The sequence below is a fragment of the Polyodon spathula genome, chromosome 11, assembly GCF_017654505.1.
Source record: "Polyodon spathula isolate WHYD16114869_AA chromosome 11, ASM1765450v1, whole genome shotgun sequence".
NCBI classification, from domain to species: Eukaryota; Metazoa; Chordata; class Actinopteri; order Acipenseriformes; family Polyodontidae; genus Polyodon; species Polyodon spathula.
Genome location: NC_054544.1, coordinates 30,809,269 through 30,826,955, shown reverse-complemented (window position 1 = coordinate 30,826,955; position 17,687 = coordinate 30,809,269). Strand labels below are relative to the sequence as shown.

At 38.4% G+C, this 17,687-nt stretch overlaps 1 protein-coding gene across 4 annotated transcripts; it reads left to right on the top strand.

The window, feature by feature from the left end:
• Window positions 1–501: 501 nt before the first annotated feature.
• On the top strand, window positions 502–16,655 carry LOC121323302 (phenylalanine--tRNA ligase beta subunit-like). Of its 4 annotated transcripts, none has more exons than XM_041264284.1 (17): window positions 518–643; window positions 3,788–3,843; window positions 3,967–4,121; window positions 4,215–4,287; window positions 4,793–4,908; window positions 5,095–5,245; window positions 5,757–5,865; window positions 6,344–6,414; window positions 6,522–6,583; window positions 6,679–6,730; window positions 6,950–7,011; window positions 7,351–7,558; window positions 7,757–7,837; window positions 8,211–8,318; window positions 8,683–8,800; window positions 9,334–9,486; window positions 16,116–16,655. In XM_041264284.1, exons 1-17 carry the CDS (start codon window positions 586–588, stop codon window positions 16,265–16,267), a joined length of 1,785 nt encoding a protein of 594 aa, XP_041120218.1. In that variant the 5' UTR covers window positions 518–585; the 3' UTR covers window positions 16,268–16,655. The 4 variants fall into 4 exon arrangements, 3 of the variants coding, with proteins under 3 accessions (XP_041120220.1, XP_041120218.1, XP_041120219.1); XM_041264285.1 differs by having other exon boundaries at window positions 539–643; window positions 8,226–8,318; XR_005951131.1 differs by lacking the exon at window positions 16,116–16,655 and having other exon boundaries at window positions 502–643; window positions 8,683–8,872; window positions 9,334–9,419.
• Window positions 16,656–17,687: the final 1,032 nt, after the last annotated feature.

The window sequence follows — 17,687 nt, the reverse complement described above, 5'->3', positions numbered from 1 at the left end:
AAGACTATTTTAAATAAAGAAAGTACCAATAATTTTCCTTGTACGTAAACTTTTTTTTGTTTTTGTTTTGTTTTGTTTCGGGATTTTTTTTTTTTTTTTTTTTTTTTGTTAAATAGTGCTGTATAGTATGGAATTGGGGTAGAACCCCCGCCCATTTCAACGACACACCCACAAACAACAATCTATGCATGCTTAATTAACAAGTACAAAAGGCGTTACTGCATTTTCAGCTCTTTACTGCCGCGGCTACACTGAGCAAAAGTGCTTAACAATATCTTCTGTGTGTCATATGCAAATTATTGCGATGTCTACACTGTGGAATGACGTAATTGACTTGGGTCCTACACTTAAGATGGCCACCCTTTTGCCTAAAATATCAAAATAAGAATAATTATAAAAAACGCACATATTTCCTTTTATAAGAAATACATTTTTTTTTTAAAACCTCATGTAATCAAACCATAAAAGAATACTCAAATATTTTGCTAATCTTATTTGTATTAATAAATGTCATATTGATCAACAAAGGAGTTCTTTCAGTCTGCCGAAACCGGTTTACTGAGGAAGTCGAGACGCGTAACGACCATGCCGACTGTTAGTGTGAGAAGGGATTTGTTGTTCCTCGCTTTGGGCAGGGAATACAGTGAGTCCTTTAAACAGTTATTGGTTTATTCTCAATATTGCAAACATTAAGGTCAGCCATGTTCTGAAACGGATAACTGGGATACTGGACTTCAAGTAGTAGCTCGCTGATACGACTCAGTTTCTGTCTGCCTGTTCAAGAATGAGTGGCGATTGACATATTTATAATTATTTACCAGACTTGTCAAGGGTGGACCAGTTCATAACGCTAGTTTTGTGTCTGAACTGTATAATTCTATTTTTGATAATCTGTTTGATATCACAGTGAAAGAAGACAACGTGTTCATTGCTGCCGATGGGAGGATTGATATTTCACTACGATTGCATCATTCTCAGTACTGTGTCTGTAATCCGTTCTAGTATGACAGTGCCTTCGTGTATACAGTGTTCTGTATTATGGTACCCTCTTTTTCCAAAAAGGCATAGTATTCTGGAGTTCTACCTGGACACATACTGTTGGAAAACATGGATTGAGAATTGATTAGCAGTTTGCTACGCATGTGGACTGGCAGAGCTATACTGGTGTTTTTTTTCTGAATAGAGACTAATATTGCAGATAGCAGACTGTTTGGTTCAAATTACTTGTACTGCTTACAATTGATAGAGACATTGCGTCTACAAGTTTCTTGCCCAGCATTGACTGCAAGCTAAAAAGATAACAATGCTGCGGACCAGAAGGGGCCAGGCTGTAAGACTTTGGAATTCAAAGCATAAAGGGGCTAAAAGGCTCCCAGGGACTGGCATTGGACCCAGAGGTTCTCAGAGAGATCGAAAGAGATAATGCCACTGGGATCAAAGGGGCAGATTTATGGACCTTTTTTCTCCAGGAGTGTGAAGAATGCACTGAGTTCAGAGGTTGTCACACTAGACTACACACACACACACACACACTAAATTAACAGAATAATGTGTTGTACCTTGACCATTGGTTAAGTGTCAGAGAAAGGGGAGGTGGACCATCTATACAGAAGGGTATTTAATGTCATGCAAACATTGTAATGTTGAGTATTCTGTTTGTCCTGTACCTGGGACCAGACTCCCTGCATATTTCAATAAACCAGGCAACTGATTGAAGAAAAGGACTTTTTCTTGAATCTACTTAATCACCATCATTTTTTGTAAGTTACTTCACATACATTTTCCACGTCATGTTTGGAGCACCCTGTGTGGTGTAATAGTAAAATAATAACGTGTCAAATATATATATATATATATATATATATATATATATATATATATATATATATATATATATATATATATATATACACACACACACTACCGGTCAAAAGTTTTAGAACACCTCAATTTTTCCAGTTTTTATTGAAATTTATGCAGTTTAATGTCTCAATGTACTCTGAAATTAAAGCATAAAACAAATAAACAATTTGAGATAAAAAAATAAATCATGGAATTGTTTTGTTTAACAAAATTTAATCTAAATTTTTGACTCATCAAAGTAGCCACCTTTTGCAGATCTAACTGCCGAACACACTCGTGGCATTCTTTCTACAATGGAAATCAAATATTGTTCAGAAAGTTCTTCCCAACACTGTTGCAGAAGTTCCCACAAATGTGTTGCACTTGTAGGTTGCTTTGCTTTCACCCTTCTATCCAGTTCATCCCAAACCAGCTCGATGGGGTTTAAGTCTGGAGACTGTGCTGGCCATTCCATGATTTGAAGCCTACCGTCTTGTTCTTTTCTTCTAAGGTAGTTCTGACATAGCCTGGAGGTATGTTTTGGGTCATTATCTTGCTGTAGGATGAACCACTGACCAACTAGGCATATACCAGAGGGTATTGCATGGCGCTGCAAAATGCGGTGGTAGCCGTTTTGTTTCAGGGTGCCACTCACTCTGTGCAAGTCGCTGACTCTGGATCCAGCAAAAGAGCCCCAGACCATCACGCTTCCTCCTCCATGTTTGACAGTTGGAGTCACACACCGAGGAACCACCTTTTGCCTACTCGACGGCGTACAAAAACCCTGTGTGATGAACCGAAGATTTCAAATTTTGATTCATCGGTCCATAAGACCTTCTTCCAGTCTTCAGTAGTCCACTGGCGGTGCTTCATGATCCAGGCAAGCCTCTTTTTCTTATTTTGCCATCTTGGCAATGGCTTTCTTACTGCCACTCGACCTGACAAATTTGCAGCTCGAAGTCTTCTCTTGCTTACTTCGAACAGTGTTAAGCTGTGCTTGAAGCTGTTGTCCTGTGAGCCGCCTATGACGCAAGCTGTTGACTCTCAGAAACTTGTCTTCTGATTCTGTTGTGGCTTTGGGTCTGCCAGACATCTTCCTGTCAGAGTTTCCTCCAGTTTCCAAGTGCCTTTTGATGGTGTAGGAAACTGTACTAACTGACACCTTGGCTTTCTTTGCAGTTTCTCTAAAGGAAAGACCTACACTTTTAAGGGTTATAATGGTCTGCCTGTCTTCCTTTGTTAATTGCCTTTTTTTCGCCATTATGATAGCAATATACCACTTCCTGCATACAATACTGTCCAAATAATGCTTAAGAAGGTATAGTAACACAATTTGTCCCAACTGCTTTTATACAGGCAGAGGGTTTGTAAGTAATCAACAAAAGTTGGGACACCTGTAGGAATTGTTAGCATCAACTTTCAAGGCTTAATTTACTTCCATTGCTGCAGAACAGCTGTAAGTTGTTAACTCATACTTCTTCCCTGAAAAAGGCCTTTTTGTATAACTCTGAAATGTACATTATTTTTCAGTTTTTGGTAAGCTAAACTTTTTAACCTCTGGCAGTTTACCGCTTACCTTTGTACCATTTCAGGTTATTCACTGGACTTGAACTGCTTAAATTTCAAGAAAAACTGGAAAAATGGGGGTGTTCTAAAACTTTTGACCGGTAGTGTATGTATATATGTACACACACCTGTAGGGGGCTCCAAATGATACAATGATGTATTGTTATTTTACCTGTCACCCAACCTTTCTTGTTTTATCTTACTTGCATTTAGGCATGCTTTTGCAGTAGCCGCAAGTCCAGTAGTATAAGCATTGGCCAGTCCACACCCATGATTATCTCCTTTGTCCCATCTCTCAGAGCGAATGGAAGTGGGTTAGACAGGAACCAGTTCAACAGCATACTTCTAACAGAACTAACTTCTTGTCTTTGTTTTGCAGCTGATGAGGAATTTGATGAACTCTGCTTTGAGTTTGGCCTGGAACTCGATGAAATAGTAAGTACTTAACTGTATTGTTCAGTAGGCTTGGCTTTTTAGCACACACACATGTTTAAAATCTTATTTTGCTGCACAAAGGCACCCCTATAACAAACCGTTGCATCTGCCTGCTGTTCCCAGACCTCTGAAAAGGATATCATCAGTAAAGAACAGGGCGATGTGAAAGCAGAGGGAGCTTCAGATGTCATCCTGTACAAGATCGACGTTCCTGCCAACCGGTATGATCTGCTGTGTCTGGAGGGGCTGGTCCGAGGGCTGCAGGTTTTCAAGGAGAGGTAATGCGTTCCACCCGGTCTGAATAAGAGGTTCTGCAGCTCAGTACCGTAAAGAATTCCTTTACCAAAGTACATTTCTTATTCTACATACAGGACAGAGGCCCCAAGGTACGAGCGAGTTTATCCAGTTGATGGGGAACCGCAGAGACTGATCATCACAGAGGAGGTTTGTGGCAGTTGTACAGTACTTGATCTGATCTGTCCTCTCTGTCAGCAGATTGTTACACTCTTAAGCCACCGCATTTCAGTAAAAGTGCTCTGGGCCTCCTAACAACATGCTTCTGTTGTAAAGGTTGGTTCATACTTCAATCATGCAACAGTCGCTAAGGGTAATTGCTAGTCCCTAGCTTTTGACTGACTGGTGATTCAGCAGGAACTAGTAGTTATGTTTTTTTCAACTCTAGCTGGGGTCGCCTTGCTCAAATGTTCCCCGATGGTCGTATGACTGATGTATGAACTAGGCTTTATTAGTTAATCAAATTCAATGTTTACTAACATATTCCTGTGCTACAAAATAACTACATGGTGCCATTGCATTACCCCCCAATGCCCAAATAAAAAGTTAGTTCATTTTCAAGAAGTTAATATTTGGGGTGGAAGAAGATCCCTAAACATCAAAGTGCCCTCTACTGTTCTAGCTAATTAACTGCTGTTCATTGCAAACCGTGTAGACTGCCCTGGTGCGCCCCCATGCTGTAGCTGCTGTACTGCGCAACATCACTTTCACTAAGGACAGGTACGAGAGCTTCATTGAGCTGCAGGAGAAGCTACACCAGAACGTGTGCAGGTCAGTCCACTCCCAGGAATCTCTACTCCCTCCCAAAGTAAATGCAAACGGGTTAGACAGCGAATAATAGTCACTTTGTTTTAGACGTAATTTGACAGATAGCTTGTATTTTGTATGTGTCTCTCTTTATTTAAGTAAAATATTAACCCATGCATTTGCATTTCTACTTTAACTTCTAAATTTCAGGAAGAGGACCCTGGTTGCCATTGGAACTCATGATCTGGACACCATTTCTGGGCCATTTACCTTCACTGCCAAACCTCCAGCAGACATTAAGTTCAAACCTCTGAACCAGAGCAAAGAGTATACCGCACCTGAACTCATGAACCTCTATAAGGTAAGAGCAGAAGATGTCAACTTATCTATATTACAAACAGAAGGTCTTGGGTCATGAGCAGTTTTTCCTAATTGTCCCAGGTTTAATATCCCTGTGGGGCTAGTTGGATCTAGGAACTAGGATTCCTATAATAAGTGTACTCCACGCCTTCTGTCCCCTCAACCTCTTCCCCCTTGCTGTTGGTAATGGAGTAAGTGCACACTCCCTCCAACCAGCCTTCATACCTGGGATGATTTCACTTTTGAACTACCAAGTGACGCAAGCATTGCGTTGTGATTTAAAACCGGATCGCTTTGCATACGGGTGAATGAAAATGTATTCAGTAGACATTTAAGAGACTACTTCAGCTTTATCAGCCTACCACCAAGTTAACTGTTTAGAATAATGTGTTGCCTTCAATTTGCCAGTAACTATTTTATATTCTCAAGCTAAAGAGTGTAACTGAATGATCTCAGGAATGTCATAATGAGTGAAAGCTTTTTCTCTCTTTTTTTTTTTTTTTTTTTTAAAGACTGATAGCCATTTGCGCCACTTCTTGCACATTATAGAAGACAAACCAGTCTACCCTATTATTTATGACAGTAATGGGATAGTTCTGTCTATGCCACCTATTATTAACGGTAAGTGTCATAACTAGAAAGAAGCTGGACTCTTGTATTGGGTATTTGCATAATTGAAATAGAACACACAATGTTTTGTTGAACCACTTTTAATTAAAGATCTAGCAGATCAGTCTTTGTTGCTTAAAGCTGAGGGAGCATGAAGCCACCTTTTTCAGGAGCAGTGGCTTGAAACCTGGTTCCAGGAGACCTAGTATGAGGCCTTTCCTGTGTCAAACCCTGTCTCCCCTGGTGTGCCATGCAGTGGCCTGAAACCAAGTTCCAAGCCACAAATTGGCTTTGTGTTCCCTCTGTTTTTCTTGATGATTCATTTATACTTGTAAATGGTAATATGTGGAGAATCGAGGTCACCAGTGTTAGGTGTTTGTTATGGTGTTTTTTTTTTTTTTTTTTTTTTTTTTTTTTAATAAACTCAATGAGGTGAAGGGATAGAATACACTTGGCTTGTTATCAAAATCAATAATTTTTCACTTTTTAGGGGACCATTCAAAGATTTCCCTGAATACAAAGAGTGTTTTTATTGAGTGCACAGCTACAGATGTTACAAAGGTAATTAATGTTCAGAATATTCTCAGATTTGTTCAGATGGGCTGCTATTCTATTGGGGGGTATGTACATTCATGAAGTAACATTTATTTTTATTTTTTGCCTTTCAGGCTAAAATAGTTCTTGACATGGTGGTTACAATGTTCAGTGAATATTGTGACAAGCCCTTCACGTAAGTGAGAGAAGAATGAAGCTTCTGTTAAAATTAATTTTTCAAGCTCTGTTTTTTATGAACGTAAATATAATACCACTTTTATGTCACTGCAGTGTTGAGGCAGCAGAGGTTGTTTATCCAGATGGAAAGATCTTTATTTACCCTGTAAGTACTTATAATCAAAGTCACCTGAAATATTTACTTGTAATCTTTTCAGGCAAAAGTTGGTCACTATGTTAAATAGTTGTAGTGTTTAAATTAGGCTTGAGGCATTTGGCTTGACTTACAAATTCCTCTTGCTTCTCAGATGGAATATTAGAACAAAATGTTTGTTGAAGATTTGTGCTTAACTGTTTTTTTTTGTTTTTTTTTTACCCCTATCAGGAATTGCCGTACAGGAAAGAGACGCTAACTAGTGATTTTATCAACAAAAAAGTAGGATTCAAGTACGTTTTGGATTTCTAACTTTATTTATTTGTTTATATGTTTATTTATTTATAAACAGGTATAATGTTGACTACTGTAACATGAAGTTCTCTTTCATAACCTGTACTGTGAATATACACACATCTTTAACTGAGAAGTATGTTTTTATAAATTATGAATAAAACTGTGATGTTCATGAAACGGTTCTAGACGGTTGTTGGTTTATTACCCGCTGTCCAGAAGACTTTCGTGCAAACACACTTGCAAAGATCACATAGAATCCTTACTTTATGATTTATTGCACCTTGACAGTTATGCAACTGTTGTGATTTTTGTTTGTCTTTTATGTCTTATTTCAGTGAGACCCCTGAAAGCATAGCAAAGCTGTTGACTCGTATGTACTTGAAATCAGAGGTGATAGGAGAAGGGGGAGACATAGAGGTTGAAATCCCTCCCACCAGATCTGACATCATCCATGCCTGTGACATTGTGGAGGACGCTGCCATGGCCTACGGTTTTAACAACCTCAGGAGGACCATGCCCCGCACGTACACTGTAGCCAATCAGGTGGGCAGATTTCAATATCTGTAAGGAAACGGACAATACAAAACCCAAAGCTAGCAGTATGTCTTGTTTAGAATCATATAAAATAATTCTCAATACGTTCAATTATTATGATTATTTCTGGTAAGGTAAATGGGTCCAGGTAGTTTTATGAAACAATCAAATTAACAATGTGACTATCACGCTCTTTCTGTCTTACAGTTTCCTCTGAACAAACTAACGGAGCTGTTAAGACATGACCTAGCAGCTGCTGGATTCACAGAGGCTCTGACATTTGCCTTGGTAATTTTATTATTTGAACAAATACCAAATACACGTCTTATGCATGAAAAGAGTCTGTCGCATGTCCTGTGATTGCTCTCCTCTGCGTTTGTAAGATTGCAACATAAACTATTCTATTCCCAGTGGCCTAGACTGTGTGTTTGGGGCATTTAGTTTGATGTTGAGAAACAGCCCAAAAAATGCGTTTGGAATGCACTATAATATATAGCATTAATAGTAAAAAATGGGTATAGTGAGCCATGTTTTAAATCTATTTTAAAAACTCTGTGGCTGTAGACTGTTTTTCTTTAGCTGATGTAGCACAGCATAAAAGTACTGTACTGTTCTGTATCTTGGTAAATAGTGTTCAGATGTATTATACTGTGTTGCATACTCTGCCTTCCTACAGTGCTCTCGGGAAGATATTGCAGACAAACTCAACAAGGACATCTCCAGCACGAAAGCGGCACACATAGCCAACCCCAAAACAGCAGAATTCCAGGTCAGAGGAACAGCAAGAGAGTATCATTGCTGTATGTAAATAACAGTATGCAAAGCCTTTGATCAAATACACAGTGCAAAAGCATGGTTGTTTTAGATGATAACAAATAATTATTGAAATCTTACAATCTCCCCTTTCCCCTTATGATTGTTTGTTATGCCTCGCATGGCATGTAGAAATATAAATTTTATATTTTCACACGGTTTGCTTAGGTATTTGTATTTTCTAACCACAATAATAAATTCATTGATGCATTCCTTAACTTGGCCTCTAGATGGCCTTCCTACGTTGTTTTTATTCTTTCGTGGTGCATGTGAGGAATTGCAAGTGCACCCCATTCAGCGTTTCCCATTTCTTCCACCAGGTGGCGCGCACAACCCTCCTCGCTGGTCTCCTCAAAACAGTGGCAGCAAATCGAAAAATGCCTCTTCCCCTGAAACTGTTTGAAATCTCTGATGTGGTGCTGAAGGACGAAACAAGAGGTGTGCTTGTGTAGCCCATGACATAACCGATGGGTTACATATTGAACTTTACAGCTAAGGATTTCCTTTTAGGTTTGTTTTCTTTAAGGCTTCAGCTTCTGAACCTTATTTTTTTGTAAATGCTGTCAGTAGGTGTAACGGTTCCTGCTGACAGACGATGATAGGGATGCCATTGATTATAAAAATGATTAACAGAGTTTTTCTTTTTTTGGGCACTTTAAAATGAAAGCACAGGTCAGAGAAGTCTAATTTCTAGTCATCGTGGTTTGATTTTTTTTTTTTTTTTTTGAAGAGTAGGGTGCTGTCTTATCCAGAATGTTCACAACTTCGGAGGCAATTGCATTACTCTCAGTAAAAGGTTAATAATTCATATTAAACACTAATGGTCTGAATCATCATAAAAGAAGCTTGACCTATTAGCAGAGGCGAGGAGGCATGTCCACAGAGATTGCTCCATGCAGTGGAGTATAGAGAAGATGGGTAGGATTGTGGAGGCAGGCAGTTGGCTGACTTGTCTGTGTCTTTTGACACAGATGTGGGTGCGAGGAACAACAGGCGGCTCTGTGCAATCTACTACAATAAAAGCCCCGGGTTCGAGGTCATCCACGGCCTGCTGGACAGGACCATGCAGCTGTTGGATGTGAAACCTGGCAGAGAAAAGGGATACTGCATTCAAGCTGTGGAGGGTATGTGTGCTGTGTGCATTCAGTACTAATGCTAGGGTATCTGGTGTCTTCTCAGACTACGTTGAAGCAGTGAGTGTTTAACAATATGATGTCAGCACCTTACAGGGGTTGATTCGTAACGCTTTTCCCAGAAATGTAAGACATGCGTGCTGCAGTGGAAACGCTCACTGTGTGATTTTTGACATGTACATCTGTTCTTGATTTGTAAATTCAGAGAGTTATTATTTGAACACCTTTTTTTTGTGTGTTAAACTAATTCTCTGACTTAATGTTGTCAGCTGTAGGTGCAAGCAGGTCATTGCATCAATCTGACAAGGTCTGTATTGGAATGCTTTACTTACCAGATGCAACAGTTTAAGGACCGGTTCATTTGGGAATTTGTACAGATTCTGTGTTTCCGTTGCGTGTGGGGATTTTGTCCAGATTCCTATAGTAGAAGCTAACTTTTTATTGCAGGGTGGGGTAAACTGACAGCTTTGCTTACTTCATATTCATTAGAACAGTATATTGATTAGGACAGTTGCTCCTATTGTGTGAGCTGGCTTCAGTGTAGTCTAGTCTGATAATCTTCAAATTTTAATATTCAGTTCATTTTATGGATTCGTGTTTTTATAATGGAACAAAATGCAGACAGAATGTGAGCCCCACAAACTTGCTAGACCTGTGGATGTTCCTTTACTTTGCACCTTGTTGACCAGGAGGGTTCTTTCAGCATGGTTCAGCATTTCATTGATTACTAAGGTTATTTTAAATCTGGCCCCTACCTGTAAGTCTTACAGTCATGACTGTCATCTCTGGCACTCAAAACCTATTCCAGTCCAGGTATTTTTTCCAAGCAGGTCCGGAATGAGTTATTTTAGCTGGATAAAGGTCTACAAATTAATTTAGGATTTGATTGCAAGTAAGTCCTGCACTGGAACAGACCTTGAGGGACAGAGCTGGTAGCCACTGCCCTACAGGGATGTATAATTAGCTAATGCAAGGAAGCAACAGTTATTAACAGGCCATCTTTAAAATCTAAAATAGCTTCTTGGGTTAGCTCAAGTTGCACACCACATTTTGCTCACAGGTATGGAAGTAAGACTCCTATTGCATAACAGTTTCTCACATTCCAGGTTTTACTATGAGTTTGATTGTGTATAGGTATCTAGCTCAGGTGTGTCTGATTAAACTCATAGTAAAACCAGGAATAGATCAAACTGCTATGCAACGGGAGTCTTATTTCCATACCTGGTTACTAACAGGAATCTGGTTAAAAAACAAAACAAAATGAAGTTTATCTTAGTAATAGTGCTACAGTTGTACAGATTGAAGACTTTTTTAGGGCGAATAAAAATGCCCTTCTAAAGCTGAAGGATTACAAATAAAGATTATTTTTCAAAGACACAGAAATTGAGCGACTAGTCCCCAGCTTTCTGAGGGCATTTCGCTGAAGAGCCCATTAACACAATCAATAGCTCGGGTTGCTAAAGAGGTGGTATTTTCTGCAGTCTGGAGCAGTCCTTTGTTTCGAATTGCTTCACCTCTGACAGCAGAACTTGATAACTAGTTTCTAGATATCTAGATAGCTTCTGTACATAGCTTTGGACCTAATATTATATGTCAGTTTTAACTTGATATTCCAAAACATGTGTTTTTTGCTGTAACATATTGAGGGAATGCATTTGAATAATGGCTAGATATTTTTAAAAGCTCATTATGTGGCCACTAAAATAAATGCTGGTCTTACTACCAGCTATGACTCATGCATAATGCAGTTACTGGAAAGGAATGGGCTCCTTTTATACATGGGGTTTGGGAAATGGCAGCTAATGCATTGGCTGAGTATGACAAGCATTTCTTTCTTCAGTAGTATCTGTTTGACACGTGTACATCAGGCAGATTTAAAGGAGTAGGAGGCTTGGCTTTGGGGCAGCATTATTTTTGTGATGTTTGGCATATCCTAATGCAAAGGAGTTTGATCATCAAATAGTATGCTCACAGTGAAACCTTTGATGAGTTTAACCCATGGAAGAAATGTTACATTTTCATTTGAAAGAGCGTTGAGATATTCTTATAGCCTGAAAGTCCAACAGCAAGGTAGCAACAGTGGAGACCTGTGAGTGATCTGCATCTGAACAAACCAGAGTTAACCTGAACCAAACAAATCTCAACAAGAGTCTCTGGTGGGTTAATATTAGTGGTAGGTTAGTGGCACATAAGAGTTTGCCACTCTGCTGTCCTTCCTGTTGTTTGTGCTGCAAGGAAGCTTAATGGTACGGGAGGGAAGCAGAGATCCTACAGGGAGTGTCATGTGAGCTCCAGAGTGGGAGGCATATCAGAAGGCAACGTGACTGGGAACAGCTGCTGCGTTTCAGTACAGTCTTTGGGGCACTTGTCCAATATGGATGTGTATTTCTTACAGAAAAGGAGGCTTTACTGAGGAGCACTATTTTAAGGTGTTCACATCCCTGTTGGTCATGCATTGCACATATCACATATATCTTGTTTGATGAACCTTTCTTCAAAATTTATTTATTTATTTTTTATTTTTTCAAAAACAAACATTTTGGGAAGCAACCATAATAACAGAAAAAAAAAGTGTTTAACATAATAGTTTAATCATTGTGAATAGAACCCTAAAAAACTGTCATTTCTTTTCTAGCCTCTTTTTTAAGTTGAGGGGTAATGAACCATTTTTGTGCCATATGCTTGTGTTCCCTCCTTTTGAATGTATTAGTCCAGCAGGTCCTTCCCAAGGTCCTAACCTCTTCCACTTATAATTAGACACCTGTAGGAGATTGCAACTGCCAAGAAACATGGGTGAAATTGCAATGTTCCCCAAAGCCTTTACAGTTGTTTTTAGTGTAAACTGACCCTAGCTTTATCTTGTCATGCTAGAATAAGTGAATACGGTCCATGCCGGTGGCCATCAAAGAAAAAAGTGTGATGGGAATCCTTTTAAAAGTTCACTGTGGAAGTGTAGCCTCTGTAATAGGCATGGCGAGCTAGATGCTATCTGGAGGTCTGCAGTGATGTCCCTGGAGATCTGTGGTGGGGGGGCACTGGCACTGTTGAGAGCTGAAGTCATGTTCCCTTTGCAATGAGAGGATTAGAGTCCACTACATCCGATCAGTGAAATTCTCTTTGAGAACAATGTTTATCTCCTCATGTAATCCTGTGCCTTTTAATTACCTGTGTTGCTTTGCAGGCTTTTTTACTGACATTTTTGTAATAAATATTTAGATCTAGATCAAGCAGTAATTGAAGGATAAGGCACGCTGCCATGTTAGAATCACTTTCTGGAATTTAACAAACCCTGTGATCTGTTCAAGACACCAATAAGGATTGTGAAGAGCTCTTGCTCTTAAGGGTATATTTGTTTTGTGTGTGTGTATTTTCCAGTGTGGGGGTTGTTAAAGGGCTCTGTATTTAAATCCTACATTGTTTTTTCTTTATCCATCAATTATCACATTGATTAGGCAAAATAAATATACAAAGAATGATAGACAATGATTTGAAAATCTTGCTAACCGTTAATTAACGTACATTGCTCACTCAGCCTTGCTTTTCATTCAGTGCCTTTGACTCTTAAACTGAGCTAAACATTACATAGCATTCTGGGCTCCTCTCTGTCTTCTGTGGGGAGTGTGATACACTTCTTTGTAAGATTGCAGTTGAGTACCTACTTATGGTAGCAATGTATTGGGTATATATTAGTAGCATGTGGGTTGAAATGAAAGCCCCTCCTGGAGTCTAACCTGTGCAGGTGTGCTGTGGTCCTGGGACTCCCACTGTGCATGTGTGCTTGGGTGCTTGGGCTCCTTTCGATGTCTCAAATTAAGCCCATTTTAAACATATTCATTAAGCATTAAGCATAAGATATTTTCAGTGGCACCGAAAACGCCTGTAGGTTAATCTCATAAAAACCCTGATTTAAACTTTGAATAAAACTTGATCACTGTAATTAAACACCGCTGGCAGTTTAGCCTGTGGATTTCTTTTGTTTGAGCCGTTTTGGGTGAATGTAGGGAACACTGCTATGGTATGCTGCCTATAGTTGAATGTTCCTTATATTTCACACAGGTCTATGCAAACATAACCACCTGTGTTGAAATGTCATGCTTCATGTAAAATGTATGGACACATGCTGCTTTACTGTATTATGTAGTTACATGTTTAACCTACACATTCACTGAATCTGGTGGAAACTTAATAGGTTGTGTCTGTTATAATAAAATAGTTGTCAATTTGGTAATTTTTATTTTAATATACATTCTTCTGTTCAGACTCTTCAGAGCAGCCATGCACATACAGGCAATGGAAATCTATTTAAAAAAAAAAAAAAAGCATTAAAAAGAGAATCTCATAATGTCTTAAATGATTGTGTAAACCTTCTATATACATTAATATCAGTTTAATCTATGTACAGAAATATTATTATTATTATTATTATTATTATTATTATTAATTTAGTTCCCTTGCACTGGACATTGTGCAGCCTCTTGGATGTAACTTTTCAATCAGTTAGAGTGTAGAGTAACATTCTGTAAACAACATTGTGCCATTTTCAGTCCTCAATGTTGGGTGCTCCAGAACTAAGCTGTCCTTTCAAAAGTAATGATTTCAATAAAATCAGACAATACTATACTGAGCGCAATTGTCTCGGAGCTACTCCCTCTAGTGGCTTGAGTCCTCTGTTCCAGGGAATACAATTTTTTTGTAATCAAGAATCAATTAATTTATTTATTAAAATAACATCATCTAATTCTAGGCTATTCCAATACATGGCCTTGTACAAAAGCACTAACATTTGCATATTTTTGTTTATTTGTTTATTTTATTTTTAATTGTTTTTTAAATTATAATGCCCTAAAAAAGGGAGCTTTGTTAGGTGTCTGCATTTTACTTGAAACAATGACCCAATTTTTGTACGATACGTTGTCTAATACATGTAACTGTTTTTAATGTGTAGTGAAGAACTAAAACTGAAGAAGTTGCTTGGAAAAGTGAAAACTGCACCTGGTTGAGGGATGTATAAGAAAAAAAATAGTTTTTTAAGGGTGTGTTTTTTTTTTTTTTCTTCTTTCTGCCTCTCTATTGAACTGTTCCACAATTGCACACCTATTGTACTTTGTACTGTTTTATAAAGGAGTGTATGTTTGGAAGGAACAATTAAAAATAAGGAATGTGATTATGGAGTCCAGGCAGCACATTAGCTCTTTGATGGTCAATTGGGCTGGAAATGTGTTAGAGCGGTCACTGAAGTGGATTACTGAACAAAGAGCCCCTTGGTTGTCATCAAAGAGACACTCAGGGTTCATCACATTGACTACTTCAGTTTTTTTGGGAAGGCCCTTTGGAAGGTATTATTTAACTGTGAGTTACTTAAAGCCCTGGAGTCTATTGCAAATGAGAAGTCTGACCCGAGCCATCTGATTCTGACCTGGTGTCAGTGCAGTTTGTTGTCTGCCTTCATTGTTAGGCTGTTTTTGTGTTTCTTTTCAGATATTATTTATTAGTAGAATTTGATATGCTACACATTTTGCTTTGCTTATGTTTTAGGAGCATGCAGCTCATTTTATTCAAAATTGTGTTTTGTACAATACTTGATTACCACCGCTTTATTTATTGTATTTGTTTGTGCTCTGTTTTTAACTGGCATTTCTCCTTATTTCACAAAAATACAGGGCGTTTTAATATTATTAAGATTATAAAAAGACTGATGCACAAGTAAACTTTAAAATGTTATACTTTGGGCACTATCAATTTTTTTTGTGAGCCAGCCCTGGTATTAACAACTGTATTTGTTCTGTTTTTTAACCCTCCTATTATGTTCAGAATTTAGGTACAGCTGATATGTTTTGGATCGTATTGACCCGATGCAATTTCAAATTAAATAAACATCTCAATGGTTCTGTTTTCTGTGTATTTTCTGAGAAAATGTTATGCAGAAAATGAAAAGAAAAATAGCATTTAAGCTAATTGGAAACTAGTGTTGGGTCAAATAGACCAGAAACCTAATAGAAGGGTTAAGAAAAAAGAGTGTTCAGATAAATATATATTTCAATGGCCAAGTGAGACAGATAGGAGCCGAATGAAGCTGAAAAAAAAGGTGTATCTGAGCAGTACAGATAGCCCCATGCACCACAGACACAAACAAAAGACATAAACTTCTGCATCCAGCACTCAAAGAATATAACAGACATTTGTAGAGCTTTTCGAGATGTTGTAGTAATAAAGTAATGACTTGGATAGCATAATTGAGGAGTTTGGTGATAAAACAAGTGCTCAGGAGAGAATTTATCAGTATGCACGTCTATAAAGATGTATGCGAAAAATACAGTGAACAAGGGGTGGGGCTTGGTTAGAGATACTGATATCCTGATCAGCACTGATATCCTTTTGCCTTGCATTGCCTTTTAAACCTGTTTTACTCAGAAAAAATATATATTTTAAACAGTGCGTGTGAAAATAAATTGGACCTGACATGCCTGACGAGCACTGAATAAATTAACTTTAAAGGGTTAAAAGTAGTTTATTTGTAGTTTAAAATATTAGCCCATCTGTTGCCCATTTCCCTCAAACATGCTGTTGTTTCTGTAATTGCTACTGAGCTGTCATTTTTCCCTTCCTTATTTTCCTGGCAGACTCAACCTTTTTTCCGGGCCGCTGTGCTGAGGTCTTTGCCCACGGTCAGAGTATAGGAAGGCTAGGAGTGCTTCACCCTGATGTCATCAACAAGTTTGAGCTGACGATGCCCTGCTCCGCCCTGGATATCGACATTGAGCCCTTTCTGTGAAGGGCGAACCCCCACCTCCTCTCCCTCGTCCTTCATTTCCTCTCTGTGAAGAGCATGTGCTGACAGCATCAATCTCTCCTTTTAAATATTTAATAAACTCAAGGAATACTGTGTCGAGTGCTGCTATTAGAAACATTCTCTGCATTCCATCCAGGACCCTTACTGAAACATGATAGGTTATTGCCCCCAGTCACCACTGTAATAAGGCACTGTAGCATTTTATTGTATTAGGAAAACATATAACAGCTATCAGAAGGGTTTTAAATATGTCTGAAGTGTGTATTTAATTGACGTCCACCTAAATTTTAATATGCATGTCCAGGTTGGTTTGAATAAACAGCAGGAGTTATTGAAAAGTAACAATTAAAAAAAAATTTTTTTGCCTGAATTTGTTGTCCAATGACTAGTTTTTTGTTTGCCTATCAGTCAAGTGTTTATGCAGGCACTCAGCATAATTAGAATTCAGCAGAGACTCAAAGCTTGCCCATTTCCACAGACAGAACACATTAAAGCAATAGGAATTTGCATCATCGCATTTGGTGGTACTGTGCCAGTCTTATCACTGTGTGGAAAAATAATGCTATTGGATAGGTTCGTTGGTTTAAATAGACAACGGTGTACTGGGGTTATAGACGTATTAATTTAATGATAATAATAGTGCTCCATAAGGTTTATTGCATTGTTTCATTCTTGTTAGATATGCTAAGTGTTTGCAAGATGTTGAGAGGCTGCACAGTTTTATACCTGGGTTGTATCTTATCAGTTTTAAAAAGAAGTTTGGATCATAAAAGCATCAACATTTATAGGTACACAGGATGTAACCATTGTGGATGTTATTTTATCCACCATGGAGGCATGTACATATAGACAGCTGCTATTCAACATCAATAACAGTATAATAAAGTCTTAACACAGTCTGGCCCGATTCCTATTTATTAGATAATTTCATGATATGCAGTACTGTTTTTTTCTCCTCCTAGAAAACCTTTAGTCATTTGGAGTTATCCTGCATCTGACAGGTGGCATTTAAGTATTATGAAAACCCAACAAAGACACAAGGTCACTAAAAGCGGATTTCATTTTAAAAGTAACTTCAGGTATAATAAAGAATCTTTATTTATTATATACAGCTACACTAGTGTCTGTAGTTTTTTTGCCGTTACCTTTACACCCAAAAAAGTGAGAAAACCTTAACCAATCAGAGGTCTCAACAAAGTTACATTTTTTCATCCATTCCAGCTATTCCAGTGACTTTCACTTGATTGTCATAAGTTGTACAAGTTTTACTAATTTTTTTCTGATGAAGAGGTGGCAAACTTGGCACTAAATCGACCAGGTTTGGGTAGTAGTAGCTCATGAGAAAGGGCACTACCACAGCAAAAAACGGGGATGTAGGGCCTGGTGAGGTGGTGCACACGTC